Source organism: Myotis lucifugus, unplaced genomic scaffold, assembly GCF_000147115.1.
Source record: "Myotis lucifugus unplaced genomic scaffold, Myoluc2.0 scaffold_521, whole genome shotgun sequence".
NCBI lineage: Eukaryota > Metazoa > Chordata > Mammalia > Chiroptera > Vespertilionidae > Myotis > Myotis lucifugus.
Genome location: NW_005871569.1, coordinates 533,702 through 551,300, shown reverse-complemented (window position 1 = coordinate 551,300; position 17,599 = coordinate 533,702). Strand labels below are relative to the sequence as shown.

General features: G+C 57.1%; 1 protein-coding gene across 1 annotated transcript in view; it reads right to left on the bottom strand.

Moving 5' to 3' along the window:
• Positions 1-15,768, bottom strand: part of TRIM26 (tripartite motif containing 26) — an 18,558-nt gene extending 2,790 nt beyond the window's left edge. Inside the window, 6 exon segments of the mRNA XM_014446268.2 lie at positions 372-394; positions 4,553-4,783; positions 5,823-5,918; positions 6,071-6,563; positions 7,419-7,832; positions 15,641-15,768. Coding sequence (XP_014301754.1) covers positions 372-394; positions 4,553-4,783; positions 5,823-5,918; positions 6,071-6,563; positions 7,419-7,474 — 899 coding nt within the window. The 5' untranslated portion in view covers positions 7,475-7,832; positions 15,641-15,768.
• Between the last annotated feature and the right edge of the window lie 1,831 nt (positions 15,769-17,599).

Sequence of the window (17,599 nt, the reverse complement as noted above, 5' to 3'; positions counted from 1 at the left end):
GATCCCCCCCCCCCCCCCCCACCACCACCGCCACAGACAGAGAAACAGGCCAGGGACAAGAGCTGTGAGTGTCAGCAGACTCAACCCCAGAGCCGTTCAGCTTACAGAGCCACCTCTCCCCTCACCACCTGACCGTCCCAGACAAGGAGAGCAGGCCGAGGTGGGGGGGCGCACAGAGATCTTGCTCTGTGGACAGCAAGACTTGGGTTCAGGATGGTTCTTGCTTCCCAGGAGGAACCATGGGTGTGGGCACCTTGGGTACCGTTTCCCTCCCCATTCATTCAAATGGCTCAAGGTCAAGGAAAAAGGGGGGGGGGGGGTACGGGCATGGCAGGACAAGGCGAGGCACACTCCAGCGAAGAAGCTGTTACCTGTTCAGGAAGTCCCTGGTGTCCTGGAAAGGAAGAAAGCACAGGATCAGCGAGTCGGACCTCACTCACCTGCGCCAGCACCTCACAGACGGACGCGGGCCCGTCCTTAGGCAGCTGCGGTTCTGGTGGAGTATGGGTGAAAGGGAAACAAAGTAATGACAGAGCAACCGGGCGGCTGGGGCATGGTGCAGCAGGGCCAGCCTCCCTGCGGTGACAGCACCCGGTGGAGACTGGAAGTGGGAGGTGCTGGCCAGGTGAAGGCCGGGAAGGTGGGAAAGGACGCGAGGGAGGCAGGGCCAGGCCATGCAGGCTGAACAGGAACAGCAGGGAGTTTAAACTTGGTTCCACGTACAGCAATAAACCACCTCCGGGTCCAGGAAGGCGAGTGATACACGCCACCTGCTTTCACGTGGCTGTGATTCCAGGATCCATTCTCCCCTTCTTCCTTCTAATAACAGAACCCAGCAAAAACTCCATTTCCCATAGTCCCTTGTAACCAGGCCTGGTCATGAGACTAAGCTCCAGCCATGAGACGTAAAGGGAAGCAATGACTACAACTTTGGGGTCATGTCCTTTACAAAAAAGAGGTTGCTTTCTGCTTCCCCTTCCCTTGGCCGACTTCTACATATTTAGGTGGCGAGCCCCACTTTGACAACACAGCTGAGGACAAGGTCCCTTGAAGGGAGTGGAACCGGAGGAAGTCACCAGCTCTGATGAGCTCACAAACAGCCCCCCAACAGCCCAGGCCCCCCCACCCCCCCGCCCGCCACTGAAAGGCTCCTGAGAGACAGACAAACGACCTTGTTCATCTAGTCACAGCACTGGAGTGTGACACAGCAGCTGGCCAAATCCCCCGCCACCCACCACGTGGCCGCCCTGAGCATGGCCGAGGGAGGCCACGTGAACTTGGGGGCCAGCCTGGAGGCTGCTGCTGTGGACCAGGGGGAGATGGCAATGGGTCGGAGCCACCGCGGCAAGGGAGACGGGGCCCAGGCATGTCTGAGGCAGGCCGACCGGGCATGAAGGGCGGGCCGTGGCTGGAGGAGGGAGGCCGCGCTGCCGTGGGTGGAAGGCGAGGGGGTTCGTGGAGGTGCTGGTTATTTCCCTTGTGAGTCTAGAGCAGCCGTGGGCAAACTATGGCCCGCGGGCCGGATCCGGCCCGTTTGAAATGAATAAAACTAAAAAAAAAAAAAAAAAAAGACCGTACCCTTTTATGTAATGATGTTTACTTTGAATTTATTTTAGTTCACACAAACACTCCATCCATGCTTTTGTTCCGGCCCTCCGGTCCAGTTTAAGAACCCATGGTGGCCCTCGAGTCAAAAAGTTTGCCCACCCCTGGTCTAGAGCCTCCATAGCAGTCTACATTAAGTTTTGCCTACATGCCACTCATTCACAAATATTAATTAAGCGCCCCCTATATGCCAGGCCCTAAGAGCCGCCCACCTCTCCCCGTTAGAGCAACCTGCAGGGGAAGAGACAAGGAGTCACCACCACAAAGCTTTACATGACAGCGTCACCTGAGGCACGCCAGGAGCCGCGGCAGGAGGAAGAGCAGGCTGGTCAGACAGAGAAGTGCCCGCCATGGAAGGCCTGGGGAGGGCGGAGGTTTGGGGACAAAAGCCTGGGCGTTTGTGGCTGCTGACTGTCCAGACCCCTCGGGAGGCAGCAGCTCTGCTGCAGGGAAGGACACGTGAGAGGTCAGAGCTACACATGCCCCGCCAGGAAGCAGCTGCCAGACCCCGCGGCAGTGGCGTTTCTGGCCGATCCTTCCTCACAACAGGAAGTCCAAGCAGCTGGAGGGCTGGGCGGCAAGTCGGAGGCAGGGAGTACCAAGTCTGCAGAGGGAGGTGTGCAAAAAGGCAAAGAGATGGGCAGTGGGAGCCGCTTAAGGGATAAAGGTGCTGAGTGGCCGGAGACAGTGGGACCGGAGACCAGTGCAGGAACCCTCCTCCCAAAGGACACAGAGGGGACGTGGGGGTGCCGGCCACCTGCAGCCACCCACAGGTCTCGCCCGACACAGGCGCTCGTGAGGCAAGCAGTGCGTTGCGGCCGGCCCGGCGGGGCACACGCCTGGGTGCCGACAAGAGCATCGCAAAGGGCTCTTCCCAGGCAAGGAAGGCAACCTGCAGTGGGTGCCACCGAAGTCTGCCCAGGGCTGGTCCAGACAGGACGTCCGCGCCTTCCGGCCACTCCTCCGTCCCCTTTAGCACCTCCATGAGATCCTGTCCAGAGCTTCCTTTCCTTTTCTGTCCCCTGGTCAAAAGCCTTTGTGCACCTTGAGTCTGCTGCTTCCTGGCACCCCGTGTCTCCAGCAGACCTCTGCACCAGCTCCCGCCCTGCAGCACCTCAGGCTTCCTGCCCACTGGCAGGCAAACAGCCCTGGGGAAGTATAACCAAGGGGTCGGCTATCCAGTTCCCTTGTAGCAAAATCTACACAAACATAGACAACACCAATTTCCTGCACTGGCTTGAAGCAGACACCCAACTCTCTCCCCGCCCCCACCCCAGGCAAGGCTTCAATCTGAGGCTCTTGGGGGGCCCGCACAGCTCCTGTGGGTGGACGAGCACCCCCAGGGCACACGCAACTGCAGGTCAGCCGCCAGCACCCGCGCCCTCTGCTCCATGCACAGTGCACATGGGCCGGGGGTGGCCGTGGGGAAGGAAGGATGCTCGTGCCTGAAGGGGAAGAAGACACGGGGAGGGGAGAGGCAGCAAGTGACCCAGCCAGCCAGAGTCTGAGAGAAATTTGAGGCGATAGAATGCCATCTGTAGGAAAGGGCGGAGCCAGAGACACACACTGGTTACACGAGAGAAAAGCACGAGAGCTCAGACGCTGGGAGTGAGGACCTGGGAGTGAGGACCGGACTGGAGCTCTGGCCGACTCCTGACCTGCCCGTGGCCGGGAGCTCTCTGACCCTCAGTGACCACGGTGCGGCTGCACTGAAGGACCTACAGCCCTGCCAGTCCTGAGTCCTGCATTCACGAGGACGGAGAGGGCCGGAGCCTCCTGCCGCCTGGGTCCGAGCTGGCCCAGGTGCCGAGAATGTGCCCTGCCCTCTCCGCCAGCACCGGCTTGCCTGCCGCTGGCCTGTAGCAGCATCTCCACGGCCGACACAGGCCCAGCCACTGACCATGCAAGGGGAGGGACCGCCACATTGGCCTCCCTGGCCCACGGCGCTGAGCCCTGCCTGTAGGACCGACTCCTCAGGGAGGCTCCGAGTTTGGCCTGTGGAGCCATTTCAGCTTGGCCAGCTGTCTGTCCTACGGTCCAGGCCTCCTCCTTTCTCAGCATCAGGAAGCATTCCAGAGGCAACTCACCTGTGTCCATCTCTGCCCTTCAGTGGCTCCGAGTCCCAGAGAAAAACTCGCCCACACTGACCCTCCGGCCCTCTCCGCCGCCCCTCCTCCCCGCTCCCAGCTTTCACAACTTCAGCTCCAGAACCACAAAGAGCTTCCATGGATGAGTCTCTGCCAGGGCGTGTGAGACTTGTCGGAAGACAGGCTCATGATGCTAGTGATGAGGATGGAAGATAGCAGTGAAAATACTAGTAACCTTCCCCTCCGTCTCAATATTTTTAAACTTCGTAGGAAATTTACTTTTTGAAGTGACACCATGCCAGCCATCGCATGCTGGAGGCTAAGTCCGGCAGGTCATAATTATGCAAGAAGTTCATCAAAAGATTGATGAACCTTGGGGCTCCAACAGGGCTGCAGATCTGCATGTTACTGCCTGCTGCCAGACAGCTAGCTAAGGGCAGTTCCCCGACCTGATAACCCTTATTGTTTACCAATCCTTACCTTTGACGTGTGTATCTGCTTCGCTGGAGGGCAAAATGTGTTAACAAAAAGCTAGGGGTCCGGAGATTCTGAGAGCTTAGTCACTAGAACTGAGTCTCCGTCTGGCCCTCCAAAATGCCTTCCAAATTCATATTTCTTGTCTAGTCTCTCTCATTCATTTATGCACAGCCCCTTCTCCAGATTCCTTGAACCCTGGCAGATGCTGAGAAAGACCCCGGCCATCGCACTTTATGCTCAAGCAACCACTGGAATAAGCGGGCCGAGCAGGGTTACCAGCCCGTGTTTCAGAGAAGAAAGCCGAGGCCCCAAGGTCCTGCAAGCCCATAGCAGGACAGGCCTGCCGCTCTGGTGCCCAGCCCTGCCCCCAGAAGGCTTCTCACCTGCATGAGCTCTGCGGCCGGCTGCTGGGCCTTGCCCTCCAGCTCAGAGATGACCAGCGCCAGCCGGGCCAGCTCCCCGCTGCCCCTGGCCTGGCACTTCTCCCTGCCCTCGGCGAGCTCCTGCTCCAGCCTGGCCAGCTGGTCCAGCAGGTGCTGCTCCCGCTCCCTCAGGAACTGGTGGCCCTGCGCAAACTCGGCCACGACGTGCTGCCTCTGCTCCCGGAGCTTCTGCTGCGGGGTGGGAAGGGCAAGGGTGACGCCTCCGCCTGGCGGTGGAAAACCCCTGCAGGATCTGGTGTAAGCGGCGCCAGGCGGCTCTTCTCCCCACCCACGAATCCCAAGCTCAGGCTGGGGGCCTTTCGCGCATCCCTGGGCCAACCTCCCTCCTCGAAGAAGTCAGTCAGTCACAGAGCAGTCCAGCCGCCTCGGGACTGGAACTCCGCCTGCCTGCTAGCTGCCTGGCTGCTCAGCCTGGTACAGGTTCCAGGAAAACAGTATGTTCCAGGGCCTCCTGAACACTAGTCTCTGCAGCCGCTTCTTCCAGGAAGCTCAAGGACTGCTCTCCTCCAAGCCGACCAACCCTCGCCCCAGCGCCGGGCCCTGCACACAGGGCCGCACCAGTGACCTCAGCGAGTCTGCGCAATGCCTGTGCTCAGGGACCATGACCTTGCCTGCCCCCGAATCTCACTGCAAGTCCAGGTGGGGATCTGGTCAGTGTCCTTGTGCCCGGCTGACTGAAGGTGGGCTGCGTCCACATACACCAGGGCCTGGAGGTGCACCTTGAACTTGAGCTGTGTCTCCTGCCTCCCTCTCCCCGTCCCAGGGCCCAGTGGCTCACGGCAGGACTGGCCCCAACATCCCTGCAATGCCCACTTCCCACAGAAAACTGGAACCCGCCTCTCCGTTTTCCTCCCAACACCACGTCTACTGAGGTGCACAGGTGCTGCCTGTCGCAGCGGCGGCGGCCACCGGCATCCTCAGCCCGCCCTCCTTCTAGTCCCGGTGGCCCCACTGCTGCAGCAACCACGTCTCTCCTCTGAAAGGGAGAGCAGAGCCAGCCTTCCTTGGTCCCCACACCCTGACTCGCCCTCGCAGAAGAGCGGCAGCGGCCAGTGGTGGCCCCACAGAGGTGAGTCACAGAGGAGGGACCTTAGCTGACATCTAGGCAACCCCTCAGATCAGGAAGCAGGCCAAGGCCAGAGCTGCTGGGCAGCCCAGAGCGCCTGCTGCCAGGCCGCAGCCTTAGGCTTCCCCTCACAGCCTCACTTACCAGCGCAGCCAGGATATCAGCTTCTCCCTTCGCCTGACAGCCCTGAATTTTGTCTCTGTCTCTCCTTAGAATACTCAGGTGGTTCAGGATTTTTTCCTGCAGAAAGACAAGCAGTGGGGACAGGTGGACGCTCTGGGCTGGGGCAGCGGGGTGGACTCAGGCTGAGCCCTGGGCCGGCAAGAAGCCTTCAGCGGCTGTGGGCCAGGCCGGCCTCCAGGTGGGCAGAGCGCCGTGCGGGTGAGGCTTACCCTGTGGGGCTGGGCGGCCTTCTCCAGCAGCACGGCCGTGTGGGGCTTGTGCTCCCGGGACTCCCGGCACAGCACGCACAGGAGCTGCCCATCATCCTCGCAGTAATAGTGCAGCTTCTCCTGGTGCCGCTCGCACAGCCTCGCGTCCTGCTGCTCCCGGGCTGCGTCCCCCAGCTGCCTGCCCTTGTCCACCTTCAGCCGTTCAATGTTCTCCACCAGGCTGGCCAGCTGCCACACGGGGCGGATGTTCTCCTTCTTAAAAGGCTTCTTGCAGAGGGGGCAGACGGGGCGGGCCCCCGAGGCGGGGCAGATGTCGGCGGTGCAGCTGCGGCAGAAGACGTGGCCACAGTCGATGGTCACAGGGTCCCGCAGGTAATCCAGGCAGATGGAGCAGGTCACCTCCTCCTCCAGGCTGCGCAGCGGCGCTGCCGTGGCCATGCTGTCCTCGGTCCTGGGCTCAGAGGGCCTCTGCTCACAGGTGGGGCTCCTGCTCCTTGGAGACCAGACATGGAATCAAGAGCAGACCCAGCAGAGGGCGGAGCTGGCAGCCCACACAGGGCCGCCCCAGCAAGCAGCAGACTTACCAGCTCCCACAGGCGCACCAAACAGCAGTGTGAGAGCGGCTTCCTGACCATCTAGTCCACCCACTTTACAGATAAGGAAGCTGAGGCAGAGGGCGCAGCCTGGTAGAGCGGGGTCGGGAAAGCAGTCCTGCCTCCAGGCCCTTTTCCTTCCATCAGCTGGTGCAATTATGACAGAACGGGGACCCGAGGGCTCTGCTGGGAAACTCATGACAAATCACAAACCTGCGACGTCCAGTAGGCAGTGCTCTCAGCTGGGCAGTCACAGGCCGCACAGCTACTCCTTCAGGTTTCAAAGACTGAGCACGGGGCCCTTTACACGACCCAAGAAGCACCAGCAGGGTGAGCTCTGGCACTTCCTGCGCAGGCGTGTCCCTGGGCTGGGCTTTGGGGGTCTGGTTCTCACCCCCAGACAGTGGGACTCGACCGGGGCCTGCAGAGCACCCCTTGACCACTGGACTCGCTCCCAGCTGTGCCTCCCCACAGAGCTGGCCCGGCCGCTCTGCGAGGAGCGAGGGGGGACTGTCCTGGCTGGGCTCACTGACACCATGGCAGGGATGCCCGCCGGGACTGCACTGTGTGCCGAGGGCCCGGTCCCCGCTGAGCACAGCTGAGCACGGAGGACTTCAGTCCGTTTACCTTTGCCGCCCTGGCCCACTTCCTGACCCGACAGCTGCCTGCTGCCCCTGACTCTGTGTGACAATAGAGAACTGTTCTAGGAACTCTGAGCCTGTGTAGCCACCCATAAAGTGGAAGGTGATACTTACCTCCAAGGTTTCCTAAGTGGGCTGAGTGAAAGCATTATGCTGCAAGTCCTGACCATAAGCACAACACCCAGAAAGTCTAGGAGAGAATGCAGAACCCTGGCTCCGAATCCAGGAGTGTTCCGAGCTCCAGAGGCAGAGCGAGACGTAAAGTGGCAGCGAGAGAGGAAGCGCTCGAGGGGCAGGCAGGGCAGGACCTTGCTCTGCTGTGGATCCTGGCCGCACCGAGCAGTCGGGAGAGGGCAACAGAGGGCAGCAGGGGGCACACGGGCCACTACGAGGCTGGAGCGAGTGCACGCGCGCCGGAAGTCAATGCCATCAGGACTGTGTCCGCTGAAAGTCCATCGCAACAGAGCGCCGTGGCCCTCGGGCCCTTTCACGCAGTGACAGGAATGAGCTAGAAATGACCCCCGGGCTCTAGGACCCAAAGGAAAAGCAAAGCATGGATGTAATGTCCACTTCACGAGGACCTGAAGGGAGACAGCAGTGCTCCGTGTAGTGAGTGCTGGCCTGGCGAGGGCCTGGCACACTGCCAGCAAGGCGCCGGCACGCTCCACTCCGAGGGACGCAAGGAGGTGAAAAACAGGTACACACAGAGCTCGCATGAAGGGACGGGGTTGAGTAATTTAACTGGCAAACGAGGTAATAAAATGTTTAGGATAATAAGGCTAGCAAAGTCGTAGGCAGGGCCGGGCCAGCTCCCTGGCTGCCTGCTGGGCACGAGCTGTAGAGAGGAGGGTCCTGGGCTGGGAGTCCCTTGCCGGCACCCCGTGGAGAGCTCTGAGGTTAAAGGTGGAGGCCATTTCCTTTGCTCTGTTGGGGCTGGGACTTCCTTCTGTTGCAGTTAAGGATGAGAGGACTGTGAAGTCAGCCACAGTGCCCCACCAGCCTGCCAGGCGGGCACCGCCCTCGCGAGAGCAGCCTCCTCCACCCGGGCATGCGGGCTCTGATGCAGCTTTAAATCCCGGAAACCATATGAACACGATCCCACACATATTCAAAAAATAAAACAGTCTAGGGGTCACAGAAGAGTGGCGAGTAAGTGCAGGAGGGGTAGCAGATTAGAAAAACATCCTCATGATAAGACAAGGGTCTTTACTGGATGCTAAAGCCACGAGGTGCTGGGGGACAGGATAGTCCCACGAAGCCAAAGTACTTCCCAATGGGTTAGTGCTTCCTAATGTGCCTTGATAAGGGAGACCTGTGACCACCTCAACCAGTGCCCAAACCAGCCTCGCTGAGAGGGACGAGCTGGCGCGCGCTTCCCCGGATGACTTACCCTGTGGCGCCTATGACTTACACGTCACCTTGCAAGTAGTCCTGCACAAATGTTTGACCTAAATGAACTGAATCAGGCCTTTAGACATAACTTCCAGTTTACAGAAGATCTGAGGGAATGAGGAATGAGCTAAAACACATCATGAGGAAACAATCAGCTAAGTCCAGAAGATAGGACATTCCACAAAAAAACTGCCCTGGTCTTTTATTTACTTACTAGAGGCCCAGTGCATGAAATTCGTGCACTGGTAGGGTCCCTAGCGGCTGCCGGGGACCGGGGCCTCCCTCCCTTCTCCCAGCTGGCCCTGCCCCCTGGTCAAACTCCTGGATGAACTCCGGGTCAAAGGGACAATTTGCATACTATGCTATTATTATATAGAATTTATTTTTAAAGATTTTTTAGAGAGAGAGGAAGGGAAAGGGAGAGAAAGACATTGATGTGAGAGTGTAACATTGATCAGCTGCCTCCTGCACGCCCTCTACTGGGGATCGAGCCCTCACCCCAGGCATGTGCCCTGACCAGAAATGGAACTGTGACCTCCTCGTTCATGGGTTGATGCTCAACCACTGAGCCACACGAGCCAGGCATCTCCTGTTTTGTTTTGTTTTTTAAAGAGGCATAAAAATAGTTTTGGGACAATTAAGGAAATCTGACAAAGGACTAGAGTCGTATGGAGTATTGTTAATTTTTAAAATGGTATTTACTGAGGTTGTGAGAAGGTCCATATTTTAGGCAGTGTGGGCTGCAGTACTTAGGGCTGCATAACTACGACTTACTTTTAAATAGTTCCACAATAACAAAAGTTAGAAAAACCTTCTGAGGAGAGGGGCTAGTTTTCTATCCAGGGTCTGCAGTACCAAAGCTGCTCAAAATCACGACTGGAGAGCCCATGGTGCTCAACAGCTTAAAGAGTCGAGGTCCACGTGCCCAAGCGATGCCTGGATCAGAGGAACTGAAGACAAAACTGCCCGTCCAGGACCATCTGTCTGAGAGTGTGACAACCAGACAAGGGAGACAAACGAAATGTGTTACCGCGTCTATGCTCACGTCCACCTCTGGGCTGCACGCTCCCCAGCGTGGTACAGCGCGCACCGGAAGGCAGCTCAGTGCATCGCTGGACCCGTGTTAGACCCAGGTGTCAATCTGTGGGTGGACCATCCAGGTTCAGCCTTGGGCTCTGCAGCGCAATGGCCAGGTGACTAACAACTTCTTGGAGACAGCATTTATTTAGGACCCACCTTATAGCCATTTTTCACATCTTACGTTATCCAGCATTCAGGATACTCTTCTAAGGACACCGAGGATCGGCAGGGCAAGCACCTTGCCTGAGGGCACATGGCTAGGAAGCTGTGTCCCGCAGATGCCTCAAGATCCAGGACTGTTCCCTACCCAGGCCAAACTGTGAAAGGGGCCTTAATAGCAAGCAGCTCCTTTGTCCGGAAGCTCGGATGAGGTCACTTTCACGGAAAGGCTTTATAAGCTGCAGTGCTGGCCACTGTGAAGGGGCACATGCTACTGCTGACACTGGCCACGAGCACCTCATCTTAAATGACAGGAAGCAGGACTGGAGCACAGGCCTGGGCAGATCCGAGAGCTGCTCACCACCCCACGCCCAGTCCTTTCAGGCCCAATGCAAACAGACCCGCTCCAAACTTCCCCGAGCTGGAAAACACTCAGTGAGGACATGGCCCACCCCCTCCCTTCACCCAAATGAGAATTCTGAAACCCGACTGCAGGGCAGCAGGCCTTCTGTCCCCTCAATACACCAGAAGCTGGCTGCAACTCGCCAGAACCAGGCAGAACTGGAGACACCCCCACCTTTTTGAGTTCCCCATCTCTGCAACCACCCTCCCCAGAACTCCCTCGGTCTCATAACCACCTCCTGGGCATCTGTCCTCATCTGTCAGCAGAACGGTTGAGGGCACTATGTGACTTCCTGCCGCACATTTTAGGATGTGGGGACCATGCGTAATTCGTGGCTGTGAGAACCACTGTGAGCTACCAACAAGCTGAGGGAGGCAATGCCAGGAATGCCCACACCTATGGGCAGACACCTGCACTCCCCACCCACCCATTCCAGAGGGAAAAGATGGGAACTCGGGCCCCTTGCTTCCTAACAGCTGTCAACCACTGCCCTAACAGGTGCTAAACTCTCCCTCAATTTCCTGTGGCTTCTGCCAGCCCACACCCTCCTGCCTGCCTCCTGCTGCCTCGGGCTCCTACTGCCCCAGAAGGAACCCAGAAGACACTGAATCCCAGACGTGGACTTCAAGGCCCAGAGCAGTGAGTGGAGGGGCCTGCATTTGCATCCGGCCTCTAGACTGCTTCTCGAACTCATGTTTGAGGCTCCAAACAAGATCCCCTTCTTCCTTGCAATCCCAAAGCACTTGGCCGAGAGCTCCATGCTCTGTAGGAACCCCACTTACGGGTGGCATAATTCATCCAACAGGTTACTAGGCATGTATTGGGTGCCTATCAAATACGGCAAAGTCCCGTCCTCCCAGAACTTAAATCTAGGGACATAATTGAGTGAACTTTTCTTTAGAAGCTGAAACCAGAGCTGCTTGTGGGGGTTCTGCAATGCTCACGGGTCCCCTGAGTTACTGAAGCCTCCTGTCTCCCTTGCCGGGTGCCTTCCTTTAGTCCCTCAAACAGACCGTGTCAAAATTGCATTCCACCGCCTCAAACCTCTCCTGGCGCCAGGTGCTCCAGGGACAGGCAGATCTCCGTCCCACGCCCGGCGAGGCCCCAGGTCCTCCAGGCCAGGTCTGGTCTCCAGGCTCATTTCCTGCCACTTCCCACCTCAAACTCCACCCCACGGCCAAGGCAGACCCCTCTCTAAGCCTCCAGAGGCACCAGCTCTTTCCTGCCTAGCCTTTGAGCCTTTGCAAGTGTGACCCCCTCTGCACAGAGCCCACTCCTGTTCCATCTTGAAGTCTCAGCTGAAAGCCATCTCCTCTGGCAAATCATTCTTGGCCCGATAGGGCTGGACGCACCCACACTGCACGGTGTACTTCTCTGCAATCGAGTGCTGACTGATTTAATACCAGCTTTTCCCAAACCTCAGATGGTCTGCCTCACCCCAGAATCCACGCGGTGCCTGCAGAGGCCACCGGCTGAGGAAGTGGATGAAGCGGCAAAGAGCACCCGAAGCCTACGAAAGGCTTCCTGCGCATCTGCGAGCCCCTGCGAGGTGTCAGCCATGTGTCCTTCTCTGCAGCAAGGTGACGTCTTCACACTCCCTCAGCCAGCAAGAGCAGTCACCACCAGTCAGGGAGCCCAAGGGTCGGCTCCAGGAACAGTCAGAAACCAGGAGAGGAGGACATGGCAGCTGTGGTGTGTTCTAGTGGCGATGGCCGCTCTCCCCTCTCTTCCAGTTTTACCTCTGTATGCAAAGAGCTCGTCTCCGGGCTCTGAGCTTCAGAGGAATGGAATCATATTGCATTCTGGGAGGGGGACTACCAACGTCATGTTTGTGAGGTTCAGTCATGTGATTGTGAGCTGATTTTGTTCATTTTCGTTGCTTTCTGACTATAGAATTCTACTTCTGATATAGTCTATTTTGATGGCCATCTGGGTTGTCTCCAGTTTGGGACAAACACTGCTCATTTCTGCACACATATCCTAGTACCTACAGGCGAGGAGAGGCAGCCTCAACCGCCCGCACCAATGCACGTTTCCACCAGCAGGCAAGCCGCACCCACACCTGCTATTGTCATCTTTTCAGTTTCTGCCAATCTAGTGGATGGAAAATAGAATCCCACTGTGTGTGTGTGTGTGTGTGTGTGTGTGTGTGTGAGAGAGAGAGAGAGAGAGAGAGAGAGAGAGAGAAAGAGAGAGAGAGAGAGAGAGAGAGAGAGCTGTATAAAAAAAGGAAAAGAAAAGAAAGAAAAGGAAACCACACAAGAGAGGCCCAGTAAGAGGCAACAGAATCCTACAGCAGGTGCTCCTTAATCCAGCAGTAAGTACTCTAAGGGTTTGTCTTTTGGGGAGAGGGTTCAGCCAGCTTACATTCTTCCAACCCCTTCTGGGGGTCCCTGCTGCAGGCGAGCTCGCCCTCAGCTCAGGAGTGCAGCAAGAGGTCTAGTCAAGACCCCTGGCCACAGTGCTGGCTTCAGGGATGAGAACATGACTTACTACAGCCAGTCGCAAGGAGACCTCGCGGAGACATGGGGGAAAGATTCTTGTGGTTTCTCCAGAACCTGCAAGAGCTGGGTCATATGGTTAGAAGCTGCTGGAGCAGTTTCTTGAGAATGAAACCCACCAGGAGGTGAAGTGAAAGGAACCAGGTCCATCAGTGAACCCTTATCAAGCTGTGCCTGGAGCTATCCTACCCTTGAACTTTCCCCTCACTTGAACCAATAAATGCTCTTAGGCCCAGCTGGCTTGGCTTGTCTGTAATCTGCAAAGAAGGAAAAAAAGAATCCTGACTGATATGCAGAGTTCTTGAAGGTTACTAGGCTGAAATATACAAAGAGCTTGTGCAGAAAGATAAGCCTGTTTATCTAGACAGAGGTCTTGTAACAAGGCAAATACCCACTGGCAGTTCCCTCTCTGGCCCTCACCTGCCGGCCAGGCCACGGCGCCTTCCCCACTGCACCTGGACCTCTGAGTGAGGAAGCACAGGCAGTCTCCTTCACCCCGGCTGTCGTTCTAACCAATGCCGAAGTGAAGGGTCAGGGTGAGGACTAAGCTCCAGGTTTTACCCAGCCCAGCTACTCTGCTGTGCAGCCTGGGCTAGGTCTCCGGACCTTTCTGGGTCACAGTATCACCACGAAGAAACGGGAGTGGGAGGGCATACCCAGGCCATCAGGGGTGTGAAATAATAGAAAAATATGTTTTGATCTCTGCTCCCGTTCCTGACACAGGCTCCTGAACCCTTGGTCATTTCCTGGTGATAGGAGCACGAGGAGCAGTTTTTGTTCTATTGAGGCAACTCCGGGTAGGCTCCTGGATGGGGCCTGTGCACCCAAAAGACCGAGCCATGAATACAAGCTTGGAATTTCCGGCCCCATCTCCCATATTCAAGAGGGGAGAGGGGCTGCGAATGGAGTTATAACTGATCACGCCTGTGTGAGGAAGCTCCGTAAAATCCCAATGGGGCAGGATTCGGGGAGCCTCCAGGTGGGCGAACACGTCCACACAGGGAAGGTGGACACACCCCAGCTCCACAGGGACAGCCGCTCCTGTACTCTGGACCCTCCCAGACCTCACCCTATACATCCCTTCATCTGGCTGTTCATCTGAATTCTTACCACATCCGTTAATGAACCTAAATATAAGTGTTGGGCTGAATTTCCTTATTACAACAGGACAAACCGAAATAAAGGTTCGGCAAGCAACTGGCATGTTTAATGTGCAACATCAAGCCGCGGCTATTATTAAGAGCAAGCAGAGCACCATAGACACAGCCGAGCCTTTGGGTCAGGTATGCAGTTTCATTGTGCTGATGTCTGACAATCTGGCTATCAGACAAGAAAGTAGCAGTTTATCAAATTTAGTTTTTTCAAGATCATAAAAGGAGTCAGTGAGCTCAACATCCAGGGGTTAATGAGATTGAGTGGCACTAACCATTCATTCCCTGGAGGAAGGATCTAAGCCATCAGCTGGGAGTTACCATTTTTCATCAAATTTGATATCCAAGTCATTATTTAGTATCACTAAAATCCATGTGATCAACAGTATGTCACAATTTGACTGTCAAAATATGTCTTTCCATGCAGAACATGAACAGTTGATGGCATCTCGGTTTTGGTGAGATGTGGCATAGCTCCTACAAAGTGTGCAGGGGATCACACACAGTCTCATCCTATTCCTCTCCTGCTTCAACACTCCCAGCAGGTCAAACTGCACAGCAGGGCACACAGGCCCTGTGACCTGGCCCCACTACATGTCCAGCTTGCAGCCCGCTCACTACATACAATGACCAGGAACATAACCTTCTCCAGGCTCCACTCCCCACCCCCTGGCCCTGTGCATGCTCCTGGGAAGGCCTGAATCTGATATGCCCCTCACCGGAGAGGCCCTTCCTTGAATAAGTTAAGACAGACAAATTTCCCATGCAAAAGAATTCCAAGCACTGCTGATGGTGTGTACCCTTGATATGATGTGATGAAAATGCAATCTATCCTGGGGGTCCTCCCATGAGCCCAAACTTAGGGAAAAAACAGCAGACAAATTCCAGTAGAGGAGCATCCTACAAATACACTTGACCAGTATTCCTCAAAACGTCAAAAAACAAGGACGCCTTGGCCCTGGGACCCTCCCCCCCGGGGGGGGGGGGGGCGGTGAGGAGACGTAGGAGTAAGTGACCCGGGCGCGACCCTGGAGCAGAAGCAGGGGGTAAAAACCAAGGAAACCTGCCTGCCCGGCGGCTCAGCAACAGGCCCTCCGCCGGCTCCCGCCGCCAGACGGGGCGCCAAGTGGGCGGGTGGCTCAAGGGCTACGGGGCGCGGGCTAACGGCACCCGAGGCTCGGCTGGGGACACGGGCCTTCGCGCACACGAGGCTGTGCTCCTGCAGCGGAAGGAACACGATGGCTGTGGGGCAGGACGGGAATACACGGAACTGGAAGCGGCTGCCTCCCATTTGCTCCAGATCCCTGTTCACACCCTAAGGCCCAAATCAGCAAGAAAGTCAGCAGGAAGCACTAATGTGCTATGGGCTGAAGGAGGGAGGACCCGTAGCTCCAGGTACACGGGACTTAACCGGTTAATTCGGGTCAAAAAGAAAGGAAAACATGACTTTGGTCATGGTGACGGGTAGGGGGCCTGCTCGGCTCCAAGCAACCAGACCAGGGCCGCTTCCTTCCGTCCGGCGACGAGCCGGCTTGGCGCCCGCGGGCCCCGGGGTTGCGAGGGGGGCCCACGAGGCAGGGGGAGGCGGCGAGGCAGGGGGAGGCGGCGGGGCGCGCAGGGCTGCATTCTTCATGCGACGCCCCAACTCACCGGAGCCTAGCTCGGGGCCGCGCGTCCGGGCCGCGTCCTGGTCGCCGAGGGCCGGGCGGCCAGTTCCGGGTCGCGATCTTCCGCGAGCACCGAGCCCAACAGCGCGTCCCGCCTCCACCCGGCTCCTCCCGGCGCTCCGCGGAGATTTCTCGCGTCCTGCGCCCGATTGGCCCCCGCCCAACCCCGCCTGCCAATGGGAAGCTCAGGATCCTCTACGTCACTGATCACCGGGCAACTCTGCGGGGGTGGGGCAGCCCGAGAAAAAGGAAACTGAAATCAGGCTTCGGCGCAGCCCGGTTCGGGCGCGCGGGGCCCCCCGGGGGGCCCCGGGGGGCCCCGGGAACCAGCCCCCGGCCTAGCCTCTATGGGACTCCGGCGCCGCCAGGCCGGCCCCGCGGCCCCCATCCCGCACCCCCGGGTTCGCGCCCCGCCCTGGTCAGAGTCGTGGGTGCCTTGCGGCTAAACTGCGTTCCGCCGGGTGCTCCCACGGAATAGGACTCTGCCCTCACGTGGCCTAAATTTGCTTCCGGGAGCAGGCTGGATTTTAGCAAGCAAATATTCCCAGTGGGCTATTTGCAAAAAATTAACTCATTTCTGAGACGGCGATGATGAGTAAGGGGCTTTCATAAAATATCCTTAAGCCAAGCACGCATTCATGTCCCCATTCGACAGACGGGAAAACTGAGGTTCCAACAGCTGCGGGGCTGAGCCTGGCTCAGGGGGCCAGTTTCCCTCGGTGCTGGATTCAGAGATCACAAAGCGGCAGGAGCTCGGGTTCCCAGGTCCTCGGGAAGTTTCCAGAGGTTCCCGCGCGCCCCCGCCGCCCCTGGCCAGGAAACTGACCACAGCGAGCCCCACCGCCGCCCAACCTGCCTTCGCTTCCTGCTCTGCCTGCAGCCTCGCAAGCGGCCGGTGGCCCTGTCCCAGGACCTGTCGCATTAAAATCCCCGTCTCCCGAGCCAGCTGGCGGCTCGCCGGGAAGGTTCTCGGGGCCAGCTTCCTGCCCCTAAGGTTGGACGGGAGATCCATGTGAGGGCACAGGTGATAGATAGCAGGTGTGTGTGGGGGGGTGGGGGGGGGGGTGGTCCTGACAGGGTGAGCTCAGGGTCCTACAGCCTAAAATCTGCCGGGCCTCCCCCCTCCCCCACAGGGGCGAAGGAATTGGCAGTGAATAGTCAGCGGTGCTTATCGCCTGGTGGTAGATACTCAGAAGAAATCCACTCCCATGCTTTACATCCTGTCCAGTGTGGTGTTAGGGGCAGAAAGTGAATGTTGGGGAGCAGCTATAATCATATAACCACGCTCTGTCAACGGTGATTGCGTTGTTCTGACTAAAGAAGGCGCATGCTAACCTGCTGGGAGTTGCCCATGGGACCTGGGAGATCACCTGGAAGTGCAGCCCATCCTCCCCACCAGGGAGCTGCCTATTCTTGAAGTATGGTAGCAGTCATCTCAGGTAGAAACTGTAGTTTAACTCTAACCCTGCTGTTTGGCTTAACAATAGAAAAGTTATTTTGATTTTCTGAATTATATAAATCATCCTATTCAGCTGAATGCCTTATTGATTGTAATGTGAATATCCCATTGATTGTGATCTTACTGGTTTTAGAAAGCAAATTCCTCTGTACCTGGGAACCAGGACAGCACAATTATCCCAAGACCTGAGGGTTCCAGATAATGTGTCCCTGTCAACTCAGTGGTCCCAAGACCAGGACAGCACAATTACTCTAAATTGCCTCGATGGCTCTAGATCAGGGGTGGGCAAACTTTTTGACTTGAGGGCCACAATGGGTTCTTAAACTGGACTGGAGGGCCAGAACAAAAGCATGGATGGAGTGTTTGTGTGAACTAATATAAATTCAAAGTAAACATCATTACATAAAAGGGTACGGTCTTTTTTTTTTTTTTTTTTTAATTTTATTCATTTCAAACGGGCCGGATCCGGCCCTCGGGCCGTAG